The sequence below is a fragment of the Camelus bactrianus genome, chromosome 14, assembly GCF_048773025.1.
Source record: "Camelus bactrianus isolate YW-2024 breed Bactrian camel chromosome 14, ASM4877302v1, whole genome shotgun sequence".
NCBI classification, from domain to species: Eukaryota; Metazoa; Chordata; class Mammalia; order Artiodactyla; family Camelidae; genus Camelus; species Camelus bactrianus.
In genome coordinates, this window is record NC_133552.1 from 7339912 (window position 1) to 7360016 (window position 20105).

The window sequence follows — 20105 nt, forward strand, 5'->3', positions numbered from 1 at the left end:
AAAATAAAGTATACTTAAAATCCATTCACTCTTTTCACTTTGGAGAGACATCTGGTACCTTTAAATTCTAATAAATGACTTCCTTACTTCCAAGAAAGACCAAGACGTTATAATGGCTAAATAAGGAATACTGTTCATTTTATTTAATATCAGTCTATGTTCAGGAGAGGCTGGATGGCAAAACATTTAGGTTCATTTTAGTCTATTATTTCTGCAAAGTTCTACTAAAATGGCCCAGTGAAAAGAACCTAAACAAAGAAGTTAATTTTAAAATATTAACATACTACAGTTTTCATGGGAGAAAAAAGTTTTATTTTGTTTAAATCAACAGGTCGGGAATTTAAGTAGGAATTATGAGCACCGCTGCTCAGTTCCTCTTATGTGATCAAATGAACAAGTACTGTACTTTTTGGCTTCTGCTGCTTTTTCCTTCCCAGTTCTTGGCTTATCTCTAAAAGGGTTAAACCCTTTGCTCTCACAGTTCATTCTACAATAACATATCTTGGCATCAGCAGTCCTTAAATATTACATGTTAGAGAGTGTGTGTGTGTGTGTGTGTGTGTGTGTGTGTGTGTGTGTGTGTGTTCAATGTCTAACCTCAGTCAGTTCAGAAAGAATGGAAAATTTCTTGTATGCTCCAGTCTGTCTGTGAACACATGCTCAGTTGCCACACACACACATACACATACACACACACACACACATACACATGCACGCACACGCACGCACAGGTAGGATCCTGTTTCCATCCACTAAGAAGCCGCGATTTGACTAGAACATTTTCCTAGTGCGAGAACTTGCGTCTTTGCAACGAGTTTAATCTGAAGGCACCTGTCCAACATAAATAATAAAAGAGCAATCTAAAAATACCCACTTAAGGAATTAGGTGTGTACTGGAAATACAGTGCAAGGAGGAGCCAATTACAGTTTCTGTAGCACAAACAACCCAAGGGAGAGCGGTTTCTCAGGAGAGGACTCTCGGTCCGCAGGTGATTTTCTCCTCGTGTGGGGACTTGGACCTGCTGGAGCACCAGGCGAGCCTGGTGTCTTCCGAGGACGGCGCCCGGGAGCAGGAGAACATGGATGACAGCAACAGCGAGCAGCAGTTCCGGGTCTTCCGAGACTTCGACTTCCTAGACGTGGAGCTGGAGGACGGAGAGGTAGGGTGGAGGCTCCGTGGGAACGATCCACTCCTCCTTTTCCTTGACTCACAAAACCGTTTCTTTTACTTGCTAAATAATGAGTTCTTTAATTGGAAAGCTGTAAACTTTATTTTGAATTGACTTATTCAAAGTACAGCAGCTTAACTTTGGCAGAAGTCACCACACCCTTCCTGTTTGAGTCCACAGCCAGAGCGGCCAAGTTCTTTCTAAATGGCAGAGATCTGACTTTGAATGACCACACGGAGACTGTGTGTGTGTGTGTGTGTGTGTGTGTGTGTGTGTGTCTGTGTGTGTGTGTGTAGCCCAAAGATGAACGTAAACAAACAGAAAAAAATCACAGGTACACTCTAGGTCTGAGTCTGTTCTCTGGTACCTGGGTAAAACATGCTAAGCATGTCACTATTTCAAATGTGAAATCACTCGAGTTTGATAACTTTGGAGCTTGCCTGCTGCCACATGCAGTCAGAGCCTGAGGGCCCCGGCATCTCTGGGCTGTTCGATGAAGCTGTCGAACTGGAAGCTAGATGCAACACACGAGAGAGCTCTTGGCTCCACTTTTGGCTGGGAGCTGGCATTCCTGACACCTGGAGCGACTGAATTCAGGTCTCAACAGGCAAATGCAGATTCATTTATGTGAACGCTCATCATGGTAATAAGGTGCTTTCAGTTACGAGTCATGTTTTTGAAAACTGGGATCAGAAGGAGGAGCGCCATTTCAGCAGCTCGGGGGCATGTTCCAGCTGAGGGGCAGTCTTCTGCCTCCTGGGATGAACACTTAAGTTCCCTGAAGTGAGACTGGCATCTGTCCGCCTGGTCCCCAGCCTGGCATGCGATGCTGCTTCACATACTTGAGCTCACATTTCACTGAGTGTGCTGTATTTCCCAGACAAAGACAGGGCTTTCTGCTAGTCATGCAGTTAAAATGGAGGCCCAGAGCCAAAGCTGATATATCCTATGGCAGGTAGGCACCTCCGAACTTAAGTTAGGAAAATGATGCTTCAAGTGGCTGCTTACCTTCCCTCCAAGGATACGATTGTTAATCAATCCACTCATGTCCAGGGGAGGCTGAGGAGCGAGCCACCTTTGTCCTTCCTGGACCACTGACCGCCCTGGCTGTCTGCGCCAGCAAGGGAGCATCCTGTCCTCAGAATGAAGAATGTTTTCTTTACCAATTCTCTCCCTGGAAAACAAGTTAGCAGACCCAGTCCTTAAAGAGTCTAAAGGCATTGACTGCAAGGCATCTTTAAAATAAGTGTCAGCTTTTCACCTTGAATTGTTCTAGAACCAGTAAAAAGTATTGCAGCGTTTTCTGACTTAACTATAATTAGTGATAAAGAAATCAGCCACTAAATGTGGTGAGAATTATTTAAAGTCTCCTACAAAATACAACTGTTTTGAATAGTTTCAAAATGATCCAGGGGATATAAGGAATGTCAAAATATGAGCTTTCTGATCTGGGCAGCTGACCTAACCTTTGTTTTTCGGCTAGAATTCAAGCTTGGGCATCCTCTTCACTCTCGAGATTAAAATAAGGAGGGAAAAATTGATGAAACAAGAGAGGCATCGTTTTTCAGTCTCAGCCAAAGAAAAGGTGTTATGTGAAGGGACCTAGCAAGAATGATGTAGAGGAATCAGACACAATTTCAGAACGACTAACAAATTTACTTTCTATCAAAACAAAGTAAGGAAAACCTTAGGTGCCTATCACTTAAAAATAAATATTATACTCATGTTTTTCAGGGATGATAAATAATGAATACTGCACCTTCCTTCTAGAGTTCTTTTGTCCTAGCCATCAAGAACTAAAAAATCATAGTGATTATTTGATCTTGTATGATTAAGATTTTATAAGAAACTCAGGAATGTGAAAGTATAGATTTTCTCCAAATAAATAAACCATTTGAGAATGTTTTGCTACTTCTCCATAAGGTTATCACTAGAGATTGTAGCGTGCTTGCGGAGTGGTGGCGTGAAAGTGCCTGGGCTTTGGAGCCAGACAGGTCCAACTGTGACTTTCAACTCTGCCACTGACCCAGCTGCATGACCTTAAGCATGGATGCAGCTTCTCTTGGCATCTTCCTCTGCTGAATGGGTGTGACAGTACAGGCCCACAGAGTTGATGTGAGGCTCCACTAAGATGACCTGGGCAAAGCTTTTCACATAGCTCCATGTACATAGTATGCCTTCTAAATGTCTGTTCCTTTGTACTGGCATTGGTGAATAATTTCAGTATTTCCTCATCTGAGAAAGTTAAGCATATTTGGCTTCTAGATCAAAACACATTTATCAAAAAAAAAGAGAGAATTTTTTTGTCATGTCTGTTCCTTTTCATCAAATAGCCTCAGAATGTAGTGACTAATATATTTAAGGGTTTGCCTTTGAACTCTTCTGAATCTTTAAAAGGTGCTGTGTCTTTGCTATTAATTGCACATCAGCAGTGAAACAGATCCTGATCACACGCACCTCTGGCTTAGTGAGCAGGATCAGGTCACGTCACCTTTTTTTCCCAGCTGATGACCCCCATGCGTCTTCCCGTGACATTCCATAATTTTCCCACAAATAGAAATTTAGGCATTCCAAAAAAAAAAAAAAAGTGTTGAGGAGACCAAAGTTTTCACTGAATGGAAAGCTGTTTCAGAAATTGCATTTGTGATGTGTTACCAACTACATCATCCACCACTAAGAGGTTTGGAATATCTGGTGTTTGATACTGATTTTTCTCTTTGGGGTTTATGTATCTTTGTCATTTTTTTTTAAGTTGCATCTACGTAAGTATATATTGTTAGTATTGTTGCTGTTGTATTAAAACTAAGACAAATGCACTTGAGTATCTGTAATATAATCATTTTAAATAGACCTCTTATTTGTTTTTCTGTCCATTCAATCTGCTTCCCAGGAACTTCAGGTAAGATGGTGCTATTTTTGATTCGGATATGCTAGTAGATGTTTTGCATCATTGCAGATTTATAACAACATAATTGCTTTTTTCCTCCCGTCTAGAGTATGTATGCCTATTTGCGTATGTACACTGAGGTGTGTGTGTGATAGAAAGAAGTATTTTTCTTGGTTGCTCTAGAAGGGAAATGCTTTCTGAAGTATAAATACAAGGTAGTTTTAAAATCTTTCTGTGTCTAGTTCTGGAAGTTGCATGATTATATCTCATGAGAGAAAGTAAGTTTTTAAATACGATCCATAGAAATCCCGTAATTTCTGATCAGGCAGTTGTACAACCGGATTGGTTTTATTGTTAAATTCTTTTGTTAAAGTTGAAGTCAATAAGGTTTATCTAACAATTTACCACATACACTTCCAATCAATTCCTTTCATTTTCCAGGAATTAGGAGCTATCTTTGTATGGTGACTATATAAGAAGTTTCATTCAAATGAGGACCCTTTTGCAAGTAAAAGAGGGTCTGGTAATAATTATACCCAGACAGCAGGCATAAACCAGGATTTTCCTGAGCAAACTGACCTATCATCACCCAGTATCTAGGCGATAAGGACTTACACTAAGTAGGGACATTTGGGGAAACATTTTGACCACAGTCCATCCATGTTCCTGCAACAATAATTCTTACTTGATGGAATTCCAATAAGAAAAAAAATTACTTCAAAGAATATTATTTCAACATTTCTAGAATATTGAGTTATTAATACTTTCTCATCTCACTAGAAATCCTGAGGGGTGATTTAAGTTTGATAACTGACACGTGCACATTGTCCACCCGGAAGAGTCAGCCATCTTCTAAATGTTCTCACACATAGAAAATCTGACTTAATCAGTAATACAGTTTTGGCTTTTAACCTCGTATGTAGCATAAAATGCAAATCTGACATTTGGTTGTGGGGGAGGTGGAGGGTGGCTCTCCCAGGAAGGGTATTCCTGTGCCATGAGAAGGCCAGCTGACTTTTAATCACCACTGACTTGCACGTCGGCAAGGCTACAGCACTGTTCCATCCCAGCCTCTCAGCCCCCACCAGGCAGACGATTTCAACAGCTTTACTTCTAATGGAGTTACTGCATTCTCTGGCAGGACACCCAGATATTACTCCTGCAAAAACAGCTTCCCTGACTTCAGTTCCCACACCCGGTTGATTCAGGCTTCACCTGAGCTGTGGTCAGACAGCGGCAGTGGTCTGTGCCCAGCGCAGCGCTCTCTGGCCTCAGCTGTCTGTATTTGTCTGCAAGCTCCATGCAACCCAGGCTCAGTGTGGGACACTTCCAGAACTGCTGCCTGAGATAGTTCATCCAACCCATCCATTGATTTGGTGCCGGAGAATCAGTTGTGTGAATTTATGTTGTGTATCTGTACATTTCTCCCAGTGGTTTTCACATTCTTCTTTTTATTCTGTATTACACTGCCCTTTTCTTTAACTTCTTTATTTCTTCACACATTCCATTTTTTTTTCCTTCCCAGAACTCTTGCCTCTTCTACTTTTTTTTTTTTTCATTGAAATAGCTATTTTAAAATACCAGCTTAGCAAAGCCTTTTTTACCAGGAAAAAAAATTATCTGATGGTAATTTATCACAGCATAAAAGGTACAGATACAGCTACAAAATATGGAAACCATATTCTCAGTTTTTCTCTTATAATCAAACAGTCCTAAAAACAATCATAAACATCAGAAATGGGGGTGGATAAAGATAGCAATTTCCATATCCAGAATGTGTGCAGGATTCTCACCTGCCGCCTTCCCCCGTGAATATCCAAAACAGACTTGGGAAAAGCTAAGCATTTTTATAAGAGAGCTCTGTGAGAATGACCAGCTTCGTCTCATTGGGAACCAGAAAAAACAGATCCTTAAAACAAGAGGAAAATTAATACAATTAATGCTCATTAATTTTAATAGTAATTTACATCTCTCGCTGAAATTATATTATGATGCTACTTACTGAGCTCTCACCATAAAGTTATTTTATTTATTTCAGTGAACTGTCACTGTTTCAAATGACTAATAAATGACAGGATTCTGTGCTAGATTTTATTCAGATTACCTATTTGTTAATAGGTTAAAATTTGCTTACCAGTGGGCTGGTAGTATTTCCCATGTTTTATTCCTATAGAGAATAGCTTAACAGAGAGAAAAATAAAACCCAGTTTAGTTTTTAGAAAAAAAATTTTATGTTCGTCAAGTAAACTTAACATCTGATGGTTGTAGAGAAAGTCTGAAATATGCCTAAAATCTTTAACACTTACATTGCCAGGGAGGGTATAGCTCAGTGGTAGAGTGCATCAATCCCCAGTACCCCCATTTTTTTAAAAAATGAAATAAAAAAAAGATTTTTTTTCAAGTTTAAAAAACAAAAACACATTGCCACTTAGCCTCGTTCTCAGTGAATTCAAATGTACAGTTTAGCAGTGACCCTTGGTACCAAGTCAGTTCATTCAGGCCCAAGGAGGGAATTATTTTCTATGTTGGGACACTTATTTAAAGATGAGCCTCACGCAAACCTTCAGCCTTGCTGCCCGGCCCCTGCGTAGTGCATGAGCGTCAGGCCGTGCCCAGCTGCTCTCTCATACTCTTAACTCTGCATTTGATCTGTGAAAACCGCTGTGGCAGAAAGGGCTGGAATGTTGACCTAATGCTCGTCTACATAATACCCAAAGGGCATGGAATGTGCCACGAGCATAGCTCCCACTTCTCTTTCTGAAATCGGGACTAAAGAGGGGCGGGATGTGGGGCAGGAACCACCTCTTTGACGTTGTTTTACTGTTCAGTCTCTTTCTGACAGATTGTTGTTGACACAGATTATTTATAGCGTATCCCCACAAATCACCTTGTAAGAAAACAGAGTATGACCCACTAGGCCAAAGAAGAGTGTGTAGTCACGTCTGCCTAGGACTTAACATGCGTTTAGGTGGAAACAGTGCGCTCTTCACTGCTTCCCACATCATGGAAGTGAAAAGTCTGGTGCCCGGGGCCAGGAGGGCTTGAGGGCTCATCGTGAGAGCGCTTCTTTCTGAGCTGTGGCTAGCTGAAGGTGTGAAGGTGTGAGTGCAGGGAGGTTTCTGACCTAAACACAGCAGCTGATGGTGTGATTTCAGGGCGAGAGTATGGACAATTTCAACTGGGGAGTACGCAGGCGCTCTCTGGACAGCCTGGACAAGTGTGACATGCAGCTCCTGGAGGAGCACCAGCTTTCGGGAAGCTCTCCCAGCCTCAGTAAAATGAACCATGAGGATTCCGACGAGTCCTCTGAAGAGGAGGACCTCACGACCAGCCAGATCCTGGAGCACTCTGACCTAGTAAGTGGGAGCCCGCCCAGCCGCTCTTCCCAGGAGATGCCAGACTGCTTTCTGTAATTCAGGCAGCGCTGCAGTTTCCAGGTGCAGCTCGAGAAACTTCCCACAGCAGCTAAACCAAAATCTGAAGTGTCGGGTGGTGTCTGAGTCTAACTGGCCTTTTCTCCGTAGGTTGCAAATGGAAACAAAAGCTGGGCTTTTTGATGAGCTCTGAGTGCCATCAAGTCTGTTCAGGCCTAGATTTTCCCCCAGTAACTTCTATTATGCTGGAATCTTTTTGGGAAAAAAAGAAAATCCTCAGACATCTGAAGTGTGAGGAAACATGGCAGGACAGACGTTTTGATGGGGCGATCTGGAAGTCAGGGTATTTGTGTTTTGGAGAGCGGCGCCGTCATACCAGGTTGCCGGCTGCCGCGCTTACATTCTGTAGCAGTGAAGTGTGCAGGTGGAACCGTCAGTACCTAGCCACCACCAACCAGCCTGTGTGAGCTCGTGTGAAGACTAAAGTAGAGCCTCTAAAGACTCGAACATCACTCTGTTTTCTTCCCTTTGCTTTCTCCTCAGATCATGACCCTCTCCCCTTCTGAGGAGACTAACCCCATGGCATCGCTCACGACAGCCTGCGATCTGACCCCTGCTGACCCCCATTCCTTTAACTCCAGAATGACTGGCTTCAGTGCTGCTTTGCCTGATATGAACAACCTTCAGATCTCTGAGGGTTCAAAGGTGAGGAGATTTTGGCAATTGTTGACCGTCATTTTCTTAAAGAAAAAGCACTTCCAATTTTCTGAGCATTCCTAGCGGGTTAAACAAGTGGAGGGACCATCTTTATCTTTTCCTTTCTTTCTTTTTTTGGCACAATGGAGTTTGTGCACCTAAGCCCAGGTTTTGAAGTTGTTTTACTCTCACAGACTTGAGCAGCCACCTTCTTGTGGGTTGAAAGAGATTTGATTTGAGGTCCTTTTAAAATGAAACATTTTTGTGTTTTCCACGTAGTGTGAACACTGCTGATTAACAAATTGGTATGTGTCTGAGATCGCTGAGACTGAGAAACCCTTGCTTTGTCCTGACTTTTATAAAACAATATGCCAAGTGAGGTGTGGGTGTATGCATGTGTTGGGGGAAATTTTTTCCTACATAGGGACCAATTACACAATCTGTACATTGATTCCGTTTGGCAGACTATCAGAATTTTCAGTATCACAGTATTATACACAAAAGAGATTCACACAGAACAGTCCTAATCAGGCTCTCTGAGGAGAAAAGTAAGTTACGGACACAGTTTCCCTATTTAGAAGGTCAGCTTAAAGAAAAAAAAAATCTAACTGTGTATTTCATTTAAAGTTTATTTTATCAAAATTTCAATAAAATTTCCTGTCTATAAAACTATTAACTCCCACACTGTTTTCACATATGTGCCCACATATATGCCCATTAGTATAGAATTTTATTTCCTTATATTAGAAATACCAAAATAACCTATTGCTGTTAGGATAAAGTTTTCTTTAACCTGAGTTTGGTTATGGTGGTGTAAATTTAAAAGTGAAAAAAAAAAGAAAAAAATTTATAAAAATATATTATTTCTGATCCTTCTAATGGAAAAATCTAATACTGGCCATTTGTATTATTTTATAGTGCACTAAAAATATACCTGAGATCTAGCGAAATCTGCCCTTGGTTAGGGCAGCCAACCAAATTGCAATCACTTAAAAATACTGAAGCTTAAGAAAGAATTATTTCTAAGACTGCCTCACTGCAAAAGGACTAGAACCAGGATTCTTAGAATTTGCAGTGTCCTTTTTTTGCCAAAAAAAAAAGGGGGGGGCTATAAAGGAAATTTGTCTGAGATTAAAATGCCAGAATCTTAAGATTGAGAGATTAAATTTCATTGAAAGGACATCACAAAATAAGTGTAACATTTGACATGTCTCAGTCTTGCAATAATTATTTTCTCAATTTTTCTATTTTGAATGCTAAGTTGTATAGATTTCGCATACAGAGCCTTTCCTAAGTAGTAATATTTTCATGAACTCACACAGAAATCTAATTTTCTCAAGGAATTCTATCAAGAAAAGGTTGAGTCTAATTTCTGAAAAGCTATCTGTTTTTCAACATGAGCTAGGTTTCTGTAGTGTTTGGTGTACCTGTGATGTTTGAAAGAGAAGATAAAAGATATTTTTAAACGAACTCAGCCCACCCCCAATAGATTAAGTTTATACACACTGATAACCCAGCCAAATCACCAGAGGCCCGTCTTGTTGGCACCACTCTAGTTTTAAAAGCAGGAAGCAGCAGATATGGATAAGCCTCTGAAACGCAGTCTTTACAAGCAATTCCTTCAAAGACATAAGATACCCTATTTCCTTAACATATCTGTAAACATTCCTAATTTCCCTGTTAATCCTATACTCAAAATACTAAGCTGGTAGCCATATGTCAGCCCATGATAATGCCCTAATTCATAGATATGTCTCTTTTGCCTTGGTTTTGTTTTTGTTGTAAGAAAATGACTCACGGAACCCTGTACGTGTGATCTCTTCCTCTCCTCTTCTGCTCTGGGACGCAGTTGCCTTCCTTCCTCTCATAAAGAACAATCAGTTCTCCAGAGGGTTTCCCCCTGGCCCGCGTTCAAGCCCAGCCTCTTTTTCCATTCTACTTGCCACGTCTCTTTCCTGCCCCCGACTGATCCCAGCCCTGCCTGCCCTAGGGCCCTCTCCTCGCTGCTCTTTCCACGTGTCATAGCGAGCTGGGTATCTGTTAGAGTCGAGGGATGTTCCGCAGGGTAAAGCATGTGTGTATGTAGATCTCAGAAGGTTTTCCACATGGAAAGGCCTTTCAGCGTGGTGGGCTCAGTGAGTAACTGCGGATCACTCGTGCGCACTGCGGATAGGTATGGAGCCGTGACTGTCCCATCGTTTCCACGGGTAAGAGACCCTCTATTGGACGGCCGGCTTTGGCAGGCTGGGGTTGTACAATGGGAAGAGTTCCAAATCCAGAGATGGCGGTTCTCATCCCCGCTCCGGCCCTGCCTGTCTCCCTGGTATCAGACATGGCCCTTTCCCACGACGAACATCCACATCTCGTCTATGAAATGTGGTGGCTGAACCAGGGGGGCCTCTAGGGTCCTTCCTAAGTTTAGCGTCTATACTCCATAAACATGGGTCAAAAATGGTAATCTACTGAGAGTCTCATTGGGAACGCTCCTGGAAAAGACTGGCAAGACACACTGGCTATACCGTAGCTAGAAGACACAGGCCCCCAGTTCCCGTTACGCTCAGGATTGCAGATCTTCCTGTAGATATTCTTACACATGGCGGGGGTTCTTTTCTCTTTCTGCGGTTCCAGGCTGACGCTGTCCCGGAGGAGGAGGACGCCACTGTGCATGAGGATGATCTGTCTGGCTCCATCAACGAGCTCCCGGCCACTTTCGAGTGCAGCGATAGCTTCAGCCTGGACATGACTGAGGCAGAAGAAAAAGGCAGTCGGGCCCTGGACCAGTTTACTCTCGCAAGGTAAGGCAGCCCTGGGGCGCCTGCACCTATCACGTCTTACTGGGTTCGCTCTAACTCCAGCTAAATGTCAGGCTTGCACTGCTGGGACTTCCCAATGGAGTCCAAGTTGACATCTAACTTGGAGGGCTCTCAGCGCGATGGAATCATCTGACCCCAGTGGGGGGCCTCATGTGGAGCTGAAAAGGCTGGGCACGCAGGAACTCATAAAGCCCTAGAGTAACGCACAAAGCCAAAGAAGGGCCTGGGGACAGGGTCCAGGCCCTGTCAGCTCGGAAAATAAGCAAGCTTGGCAGGGCTTGGGAGCAGGGAGTTCTTTCCACTTTGAGTTAAGAGTCCAGAACAAGAGGCCCTTTATAAGCTAAATACCTACTCTTTGTTTAAGGGGGTGGCTTTCAGCCTCGTGGCTGACATTTCTGAGACTAGTGAGATCTAGTCAGAGAATATGAATAGGAAAAAATATAAAGAGGAATCAATTTTTTAAAAATCACTAATGCAGCATCTAGAATAAATCACAAAGGATAACGCTGCAGATGTACTGTAGCATCAGAGAAGAAAGCCAGAATCCTAAAACCACTCCTCTGAACGTTAAAAGTAAGAACTAAGTGAGAGCTTCTGCTACGGTGACCCCTGTCTGTCCGTCTAGGTGAAGCCTGGAGGAGGATGTGGCTTTGCACATTTTGTTCTTTTCTCTCCTTTCTTTGTACCTCACCTCTCTGTCTCATCCTGCATCTCTCGTCTTTCATTTCCTTCCCTCCCTCGTCCCCTTTCTTCCAGACATTTATGCATATGCACTCATTAATACTTTTCCTCCACAAAAGAGAAGTAAAAAGATTCAAAATTTTTCTCATCGTTTTTTTGTATAGAAAAGTGAAAAGAGGAAAGAGATAAATTAGGGGTTTGGGATTAACAGATACACATTACTATATATAAAATAACAAGGCCCTACTGTATAGCACAGGGAAGTGTATATGCAGTATCTTATAAGCTATAATGGAAAAGAATCTGAAATATATATATGTATATGTATACCTGAATCACTTGGCTGTACAGCTGAAATTAACATTGTAAATTAACTATACTTCAATCAAAAAAAATTAAATTAAAAAAAAAAAAACAGGAAGGACTGAAATGGCCAAACGAATGTTTACTGTGCAGGGAAAGGCCGGCAGGAAAGTGGGGGGCAGTTGCTGAAGGCTAAACAAGGTACCACATCTGTAGAAAGGAAATCAGAATTGGAGGAATCCAGAGATTCCAGAGGGGAAAATTCTGTTTCCTAGAGTCAAAGAATCCCGGAGCCTCCGAATGAAGGCCAGGTTCCCAGAGCAACCTCGGCGGGAGGAGCGGGTAGACGGGGCAGCCTCGGGTGAGAACTCAACTCAAGCCAGCCAGCAGGGGGAAGGACGTCACTTTCTGACAGTCATTTCCATTTTTTCCAGCTTTGGGGAAGGTGAGAGGGGAGTCTCTCCACCCCCGTCGCCCTTCTTCTCGGCCATCCTCGCTGCGTTTCAGCCCACCGCCTGTGACGACGCAGAGGAGGCCTGGCGCAGCCACATCAACCAGCTCATGTGCGACTCGGACGGCTCGTGTGCTGTGTACACGTTCCACGTGTTCTCCTCCTTGTTCAAGGTACGCGCTTGCCTGGGTCGGAGGGCTCTCAGGTAGCCAGCTGGCTGTCGGCTAGTGCTGGGTTTATCCAACTCTCTTCCAGTCACCTGGCTTTATCATTCCTTCTGTTAAACCTTCCTCTACTCAGCCTCCCCAGACTGGCCTTGTGGGGATGCTGCCGTCAGTGGTCTGGGCCGCCATCCTGCCTTTTATTGACGTCACCTGTCCCAGGCAGGCAGCCATGACTTCGGGACCACTGAGTGGTATCTTCTGCTAAGCCCATCCTCCTCCTCTTTGCGCCACGTCCTCTCCTGTAGCTCTTTTTTCTCCATCATTTGTGTTCTTCCTTTCCTTGTCTTCTAACTCCCGCTCCCCATGAATTCCTTAAGCATGCCAGCTGTAGCTGTGAACACTTGCTTACTCTCCTTAGCTGCTACTAAACAGATGAAAGGTCATTCTTTGCTCCTATGTGAACCACAGCCCAGCTAGTCTCTATAGGGTCTTTGTGCAAATTGGAAACAAATGTCCTTCCCTGCAAGGGTTGCAGTACCACACGTGGCCAGCAGAGGGCAGGCTGGGTGTCAACCACAAGGAGTTCTGTGTAGCAGCCTCGCGTGTGGACACCTTCAGATTTCACTTGCTCCCCCATAATACACTTACAACGACTACTGAAGTAGACATGGCGGGAGCTCGACTTCTGATTGGTGGTTGAAAGTTTATAACATGCCTTGTTATAACTAGCCCTGTGTGCCCTGTCTGAAGCTGATATGGACTAGGGGAAAAGGGCAGTGCTGGAACTACTACTCAGCCATGAAGATGAGGTTACAGGAGATTGAACTCAGGGCTGGAGGGACTGTTAGGCTTGAGACAGAAAATAATGGGCTGCTGAGAAGTAAGAATTCCAGAAGCACCCCAACACAAAGCCAGAGTGAAATTTAAAAACAGACTACCAGAAAGCTATCATTTGAGGTAAATATAATTGTTAAGGATTCAGGAGCAGAGAAATTTATTGTATTTACACTGTTCTAAAGTCTATTTTTAAATAATGGTTAATAATGTATATTTCAGTAATTGTGGTAATTTTTGTGTTACAGTCACTAGACTCTCCATGCTCAGTGTTACCGTCCTGAGCAGCCCTCTTCCCTCTGCCAAGAGCGGTCCTCTCTCCTTGTCCCTCAGCTGTACTCCCAGGGACACGCAGATCCCTGACTGGATGTCACTTCAGTCAGTGAAGGCTTCCCTTCCTGCTTTCTCCCCCCTGTCACTTGGGACCCGAGCACATGGTGGCTGCATCTGTTTCCTTGTCACACTGCACTGGGATCACCTGTTTAGGTGTCTGTCTCCCCCAGAGAAGGCAGGTTATGGGATCATGCTTTGATTCCCCAGCTGTTGGCACAGTTGCTCTGCTCAGTAAATGCAGTAAAATGGGGATGTTTTTAATATAAACCTTAAACGTACACCTTCTGACTTAATGCCAGGATAGCAACAGGTTGTCATATGAGCAGGGACATGGGACTGGACCGTGGCGGGGGCAGGTAGACACAGACACTGGGGTTTGGCTTATTTTCTCATCAGTGTATCGGATCAATTCCTTAGGAGCTTAACTGCAGTAATAATACAGATGTGTACCTCCTAGTTCAGTTTTTCAGCTACCATCAAGTGCTCTGTGATTGAGAGCAATACTGGTAGCAAAATCAGTATTAATCAAATATGCTGGGAATGAAACACACTTCAGACGTGCAGTCTATTAACCTCTCATCACATCCTCACCATGTCTATTTACTGTTTTTCAACCTTTTCTTGTGAGTCTGCACCATGTTTCCCTGTTTGGTTGGATTCTGGACAAAGTACAGAGGAGGTAATTGCAAGAATAACTTGGTTTTAAAATCAAGGAAATGGTTTCTAATGTCCAGCATGGACATCGTTCCAAGTGTCTCACTGTGTTTCCTTCCCATTGCTCCTGTATTAGAATATTGTCATTTGGTCACACACAGTGCCACCAAACTGTGATATTTTTATCTGGAAGTCACATGTGGCTCTGAGTTCCCTGAAAAATCTAGCTTCTCAGTACAATACAAAATAAACCCAAATCTCACCGTTTCCTTGGATAAGACGGGAGGAACCATAAGCTATTTGGAGGACCTGGATCACATGGCATTTCCTGTGTCTTTTGGCTGTAACATTCTGTTGTGTTTTTTTTTAACTGCACATAAACTAACAGCACCATAAAGACATATGGATGTTATGCCCTCCAGCAAGATTTGCAGATATATCAAATAGAAAGTAAATAATATGCCATGTGGTTGGCATTTTTCTAATAAGGAACCAAGAGCCTGCTGCTGTTTGGGGGACCTGCTAACTTCCCCAGAGCAGGGCCGGGCGGATTTCTCAGGGACTGGATTCTCCAGTTTAGAAGGCATGACATCTCTCTGGGGAAAGCCAGTGCCCAGGACTGGAATTATTTTTTGGTTAACTATTTTGTTCTTTTTGTTACTGTGTTAGAAGCTGGAGCTAAAAGTGGTCTCATTTTGGCACTGACCCAGGCACAGTGAATCAGATTCTTCCTCAGTGTGGTTTTTGACCAGACAGCAGAGGACGAGTAGGACCGTTCAGGGAGCATTACGGGTTGAGGGGAGGAACGTGAACTTGGAACCAGGCTCCCCTTCCCCCGTTACTTACCAGTTGTGTGTCCTTGAGTGAGTCCTTTAATCGCACTTAACCTCAACGTCTTCACCTGGCTGGGAGGCTCAGTGGGTTGACGGACTCGAAGCTGTAAGACAGAGAGACCCCAATCTCACGTGCTGTCCCAGGGAGAGGGGTCCCATCTAGAATTTACCCTGTAATTCTTCAGAAGGCCCCATGTTAGTACTCTGTCCCATGGAAACAGAAAAGGTTTATCCCGTGCCCTGTTTCCTCTCATCCACGTTGAAGTCATCTCAGGAATCCTCACACTAGGACTCACGCTGCTGACCGGCACCGACCATCCACAGAAAGCAAAGCAGCATTTATGTAAAAGATTATACGAACGTCCACAACTGAGAAATGGCATTTTAGGCAGAAATTTTGTCCTCACCGAGTGATTATTTACTTAAGACCAACATTCACTCTGCCTCTGTCACCTCCCTCGCTACACGGAGAACCTGTGCTCATTTGATATTCTTATAAAGATTAAAAAATAGCTTTTTCTAGTACGTGAGTTAAAACGTGGCCTTTACAAATAATGATCATTTTGCCTTTCAGAATATTCAGAAAAGGTTCTGCTTCCTAACCTGTGACGCAGCCAGTTACCTGGGAGACAACCTCCGGGGCATCGGATCCAAGTTTGTCAGCTCTTCCCAGATGCTCACCTCCTGCTCCGAGTGCCCCACGCTTTTCGTGGACGCTGAGACTGTGAGTACCCCAGGCCTGCTGCTGTGGCCAAAGGCCTGCCCAGGAACTTCAGGGACGCACGTGTGTGTTGTGGTTTGTCTGAAAGACAGTTTGAGTGTGAGCGAGCAGCACTGTGTTGCAATACTGGTCCCAGAGGCCTGGGTCGGCCCAAGCCAAGGCATTCACTGCAGGGAACCAGGAGAAAATCCACCTCTGTGCTCCCTGCATGTCCTTGGCGCCCCCTTTGATGGCTCTAATGGCTGTGAACATGGTGAGCGAATCCCCCAGAGTGGACCTCACCCTTCCCCCTGCCACCCGCTCTCCGGCCACCTCCCCGGGCCAGGCTGGCCAGCCAGATGGGTCCCCAAGGGGCAACGTGTCATCACTTTCCCTACTTCCAAGAGAATGACTGCCCTCTGGGTGGATTCACCCAGCCCAGACACAGATGATGAGTTTAAAGGCTGTTTAAAACGGTCTCTGGCTGACAGCTGCCTCATGACTGTATAAATACAGTGCTAACCTTGCAAGGCAGGCAAGCTCTGGAGGGCACGTTACCTCCTTACCTGCCCCGTGCACACCACAGAACCATCGCATGTGCTGAGTGCCTGCTGAGGTTTAGAGTCAATGAGGATGTGCTTAGATTTTAAGTCTCTGAAGAGTCGGTCTGTCCAAGAACTTGGTTGGTGGCTGGCTGGCTTGCAGCAAGGAGTACAACATGAGAAGTCATTCTGTGTTAAGGGATTTAAAGTACAGATTAAATACAAAATCAGTCTGCAAATCTATTTGGGGGTCTGTCTTCACATTACTCGGAGTATTACTGGGTGAAGATACTGGAGTCCATGCTTAAAATTGGTACCTTGTCTTAGTAAGTGTTTCTGTGGAATGCTTGCTAAGATTTGTCTGTATTTTCCCCATATCAGTGTAGACATTTTTATAGGAGATTTAGATTAGCCAGTTGTATTCAAATGCAGGTGCAGGTAATAGTGGAGCAAAACTACAAACTGCGCAGCTTATTAAAATGGCTGCCACAGCCCCCAGTTCACATGACGTCTGACGTTACTTCTCTCGTCTAGCTGCGTAGCCGCGCCCTGGTCTGGGTCTCTCTCTAGTAGCTGTTTTAATACCAAGTGTTTTCCTCTCTTTAGCTCCTGTCTTGTGGACTTCTGGATAAGCTCAAGTTCAGTGTTTTGGAACTGCAAGAATATCTGGACACCTACAACAATAGAAAAGAGGCCACTCTCTCGGTAAGCTCTTACGTTTCTGTGTGTGTCCATTTAGTTAAAACCAAATGAACCCAACCACTATGAGCTCTTGGGAGGCAGTGTGATTAACCTAAGAGAGGCTCTTTTGTGAGAACACAGACTGCCTCTATTCCTCTGGTAAGGATTACATTCCAATTTAATGGTGGTAGAACGCTCAATAGTATGGATTCTATTAAAATAATTTTCTACAAAAGAGAAATTTTCCAGCTTTCAATTTCCACTCCATTATTTCCCTACCAAGAAATTGGGGAGCGTGAGTATCTGCCTAATGTCACTTTATCAACGTTATAACTTTTCTTTTCTCAGAAATTTAAAATTGTTCATTACTTCCTTCCAGGGTTAGCCTCACCCAAAACTAGTTGAGGTGGATCCCGGCTGTCTCCTCCTCTTGGTAGCTGTTTCTCGCTGACTCCATGGCTTCTCTTGGCCTTAGCTCCTGCTCTTTACTTTTTCCTCCCTTCAAAGATCTAAACTGTAAAATATTAGAGACAGAGGTGGTCCAGTGGGGGAAGGGTATAGCTCAAGTGGTAAAGCACATGCTCAGCACCCAAGAGGTCCTGGGTTCAATCCCCAGTACCTCCTCCAAGCGGAAATCAATGAAGAAACCTAATCACCTCCCCCTTGTAAAACAATACAAGAAGTGGTCCAGAAACCATCCATGCAAACCCCCGATCCATGATGCAAATAATCATGTGGAATTTCTAGGGAGCACTTCCTGTCATATACTGAGCACTATAAAAAGAGCATGGATTTTGAAGTCAGATGGACTTGAGTTCAGATTGCAGCTCGGCCAGCTAAGGATGAGTGACCTTAAATAAGTTGCTGACCGTCTCATCTCAGGTTCACCATCTGCGAGGCAGTGATAATAGTAATTAACTTGCAGAATGGTTGTAAGGATATAACCATCATCACAGTCGTAGCCCCTGTCATCTCCTGAGTTCCCTTCTATGCGCCCAACAACCTGATAAGAGTTACATCTCTTATATTAAATCATGTAACACTTACAACTACCCTGGGAGCTGCTACTATTATTCTCGTTAGCTGGGAGGTAGAAGAGTAGTATTGAAACCCAGGTCTGTGGGATTTAAAGGTCCATGCTCTTAACCACAACACAATACTGCCTTTAAAATAGAAATAATATATGTAAACTACCCAGCACAAGTGCCTCCTACACAGAAAACGTTCACTGTAAAGTTCCTGGGCTTTTGTTTATTGTTACTGTCATTACTTAGCTCGTGACCTGTCAAAGGGAGAGAGTTCTGACTTCCTGCTGCAACTGTCCCCTTTGTCTTCTCTTTCTGTGGCTCTTTTGCTGTCACTGTTTTCCAGCTTCTCAGTCATCAGTTCATAAAAGTAATCCTTTCATTCTGGGTGGTGAACGAGCCAGTCTTCCGACGTCAAGTGTGAATTTTAGTTCTTCAGTGCCTGCTGTCTTCTGCCCAGAGGTTCCTTTCACATCTGTATTAGTTACTAACCCAGATACTTAAGACTGGCAGAATCTCTAGGCAGCTGGGCTATTATAATAATATATTATAATGTAATATATTATAAATAGCCCTTCTTACAGGGAAAGAGGCCTTCTCCATAGGCGCCACCGCAATACAACAGAGAGGAAGGGGCTCCAGGAGTCGGGTTGCGTTGTCCAGAACTACCCAGCCTGCGAGGAAGTGTAGGCCCCACCTCCTAATCCCAATCTTATGAAAGGTTTCTAACCATCTGTGACTTTGTTTTAATTTATACATAAATTAGGAATGGTCTGGTGAAACCATTCTTCAAGGTGATGCATCACAGTGTTGAAACTATAAATGTTGACATTTTTTAATAACCATTGCTGAACCCATAGAAACAGGTATTTTTATTTCAAATTGTTAATCTTTAACCAAAAATTTTTTTCAAAAAGTCATTTTAGCCGAATTTTGTTTACTGTGATTAGAAGCATAAGCTATCTTCCCTGACAGAATTGATGGTAAGAGTACTCTTAGGACATCACTGTATTTACCTGCATCTGTTTCTCTCTCTAACAGTGGCTTGCAAATTGTAAGGCAACATTTGCAGGAGGATCAAGAGCTGGAGTCATTACCTGTCAGCCAGGGGACTCAGAAGAAAAGGTAATAATAAAAGCCCGTTGGAATTTACCTTTTCTGTGCTCTGACTTGGTGTGTTCATTCTGATCCACCCAAGAAGCGTGGAGCTTGAAAAAGGAAGAGGCAGAATGAGTCTTACCATACATTCACGTGACACCTGTAGAGTAAGACAGAATGACATTCAACAAGCATGACTGTGTGTTGATGGGATCTGGGGTGGGTTCTTCCTTTTGGAAAAGCAGACGTGTAAAAATAACCTTCCTGCTGGACACTAACTATACTAACCGTTTCCTAATAAATCTATTCTTCGTTCAGAATATAAAGCCAAATGTCATTAATTCTTCACTACACCACTTAGTTCCTTCAATGAAGAAAGTCTTTATTGACCTTCCAGCAATCACTCAAAAGAAGTTCTAAACGAGAAAAAAAAAATCGGTTTCAAAGTACACACCTCAGACCAGTTGGCTTGTAGATGTCTGCCATACTGTAAAGGCAACTGGGCAGAAAAGTGTGAACAGATTAAAATCATTCCTTCTGCAGTTGCTCCCGTGTGGCCCCCATGGTGGATACACTCATGAATTCTGCTCTGGTGGAGTTTCTGATCTGTTCAGGGAGACAGACATTAATCAAAGAGTCATACGTGTGTAAACTGTTAAGTGCCATTAAGGAAAAGACAGAACAGTAGGCATGAAAGAATATAGCAAAAGAACCTGACCCCGTGGGCGGGCGGTTCTGGGACGGCTTCTCCACGGACATGCCATCTAAGCAGAGATCTCAGCCACGAGCTAGAGCTCCCCAGGTGAAGGGGTGGGTGGAGAGCCTGTGTCAAGGCCCCTGGGCAGGAGTATGGAAAGTGATGGGAGA

General features: G+C 43.6%; 2 protein-coding genes and 1 long non-coding RNA gene across 10 annotated transcripts in view; 1 reads left to right on the plus strand and 2 right to left on the minus strand.

Annotated features, from left to right (window-relative positions):
• FRY (FRY microtubule binding protein) overlaps positions 1 to 20105 on the plus strand; it is a 361526-nt gene that overhangs the window by 328851 nt on the left and 12570 nt on the right. For all 7 annotated transcript variants that reach the window (XM_074378020.1, XM_045514136.2, XM_074378016.1 and 4 more), the window contains 8 exons: positions 990 to 1160; positions 7212 to 7412; positions 7974 to 8135; positions 10755 to 10921; positions 12358 to 12547; positions 15767 to 15916; positions 17041 to 17139; positions 19182 to 19265. In XM_074378020.1, the coding sequence (XP_074234121.1) occupies positions 990 to 1160; positions 7212 to 7412; positions 7974 to 8135; positions 10755 to 10921; positions 12358 to 12547; positions 15767 to 15916; positions 17041 to 17139; positions 19182 to 19265 (1224 nt within the window). The remainder of the gene's footprint in view (positions 1 to 989; positions 1161 to 7211; positions 7413 to 7973; positions 8136 to 10754; positions 10922 to 12357; positions 12548 to 15766; positions 15917 to 17040; positions 17140 to 19181; positions 19266 to 20105) is intronic.
• On the minus strand, positions 15850 to 17642 carry LOC123615807 (uncharacterized). The gene is made up of 3 exons (XR_006723554.2): positions 17507 to 17642; positions 16459 to 16623; positions 15850 to 15994 (listed from the first exon to the last, which is right to left on the minus strand). It is a non-coding gene; the product is annotated as an uncharacterized LOC123615807 (long non-coding RNA).
• The window catches only part of ZAR1L (zygote arrest 1 like), a 41068-nt gene continuing 40672 nt past the window's right edge, over positions 19710 to 20105 (minus strand). For both annotated transcript variants that reach the window (XR_012511642.1, XR_012511643.1), the window contains one exon: positions 19710 to 19844. The gene's annotated coding sequence lies outside the window, so the exon portion shown is untranslated. The remainder of the gene's footprint in view (positions 19845 to 20105) is intronic.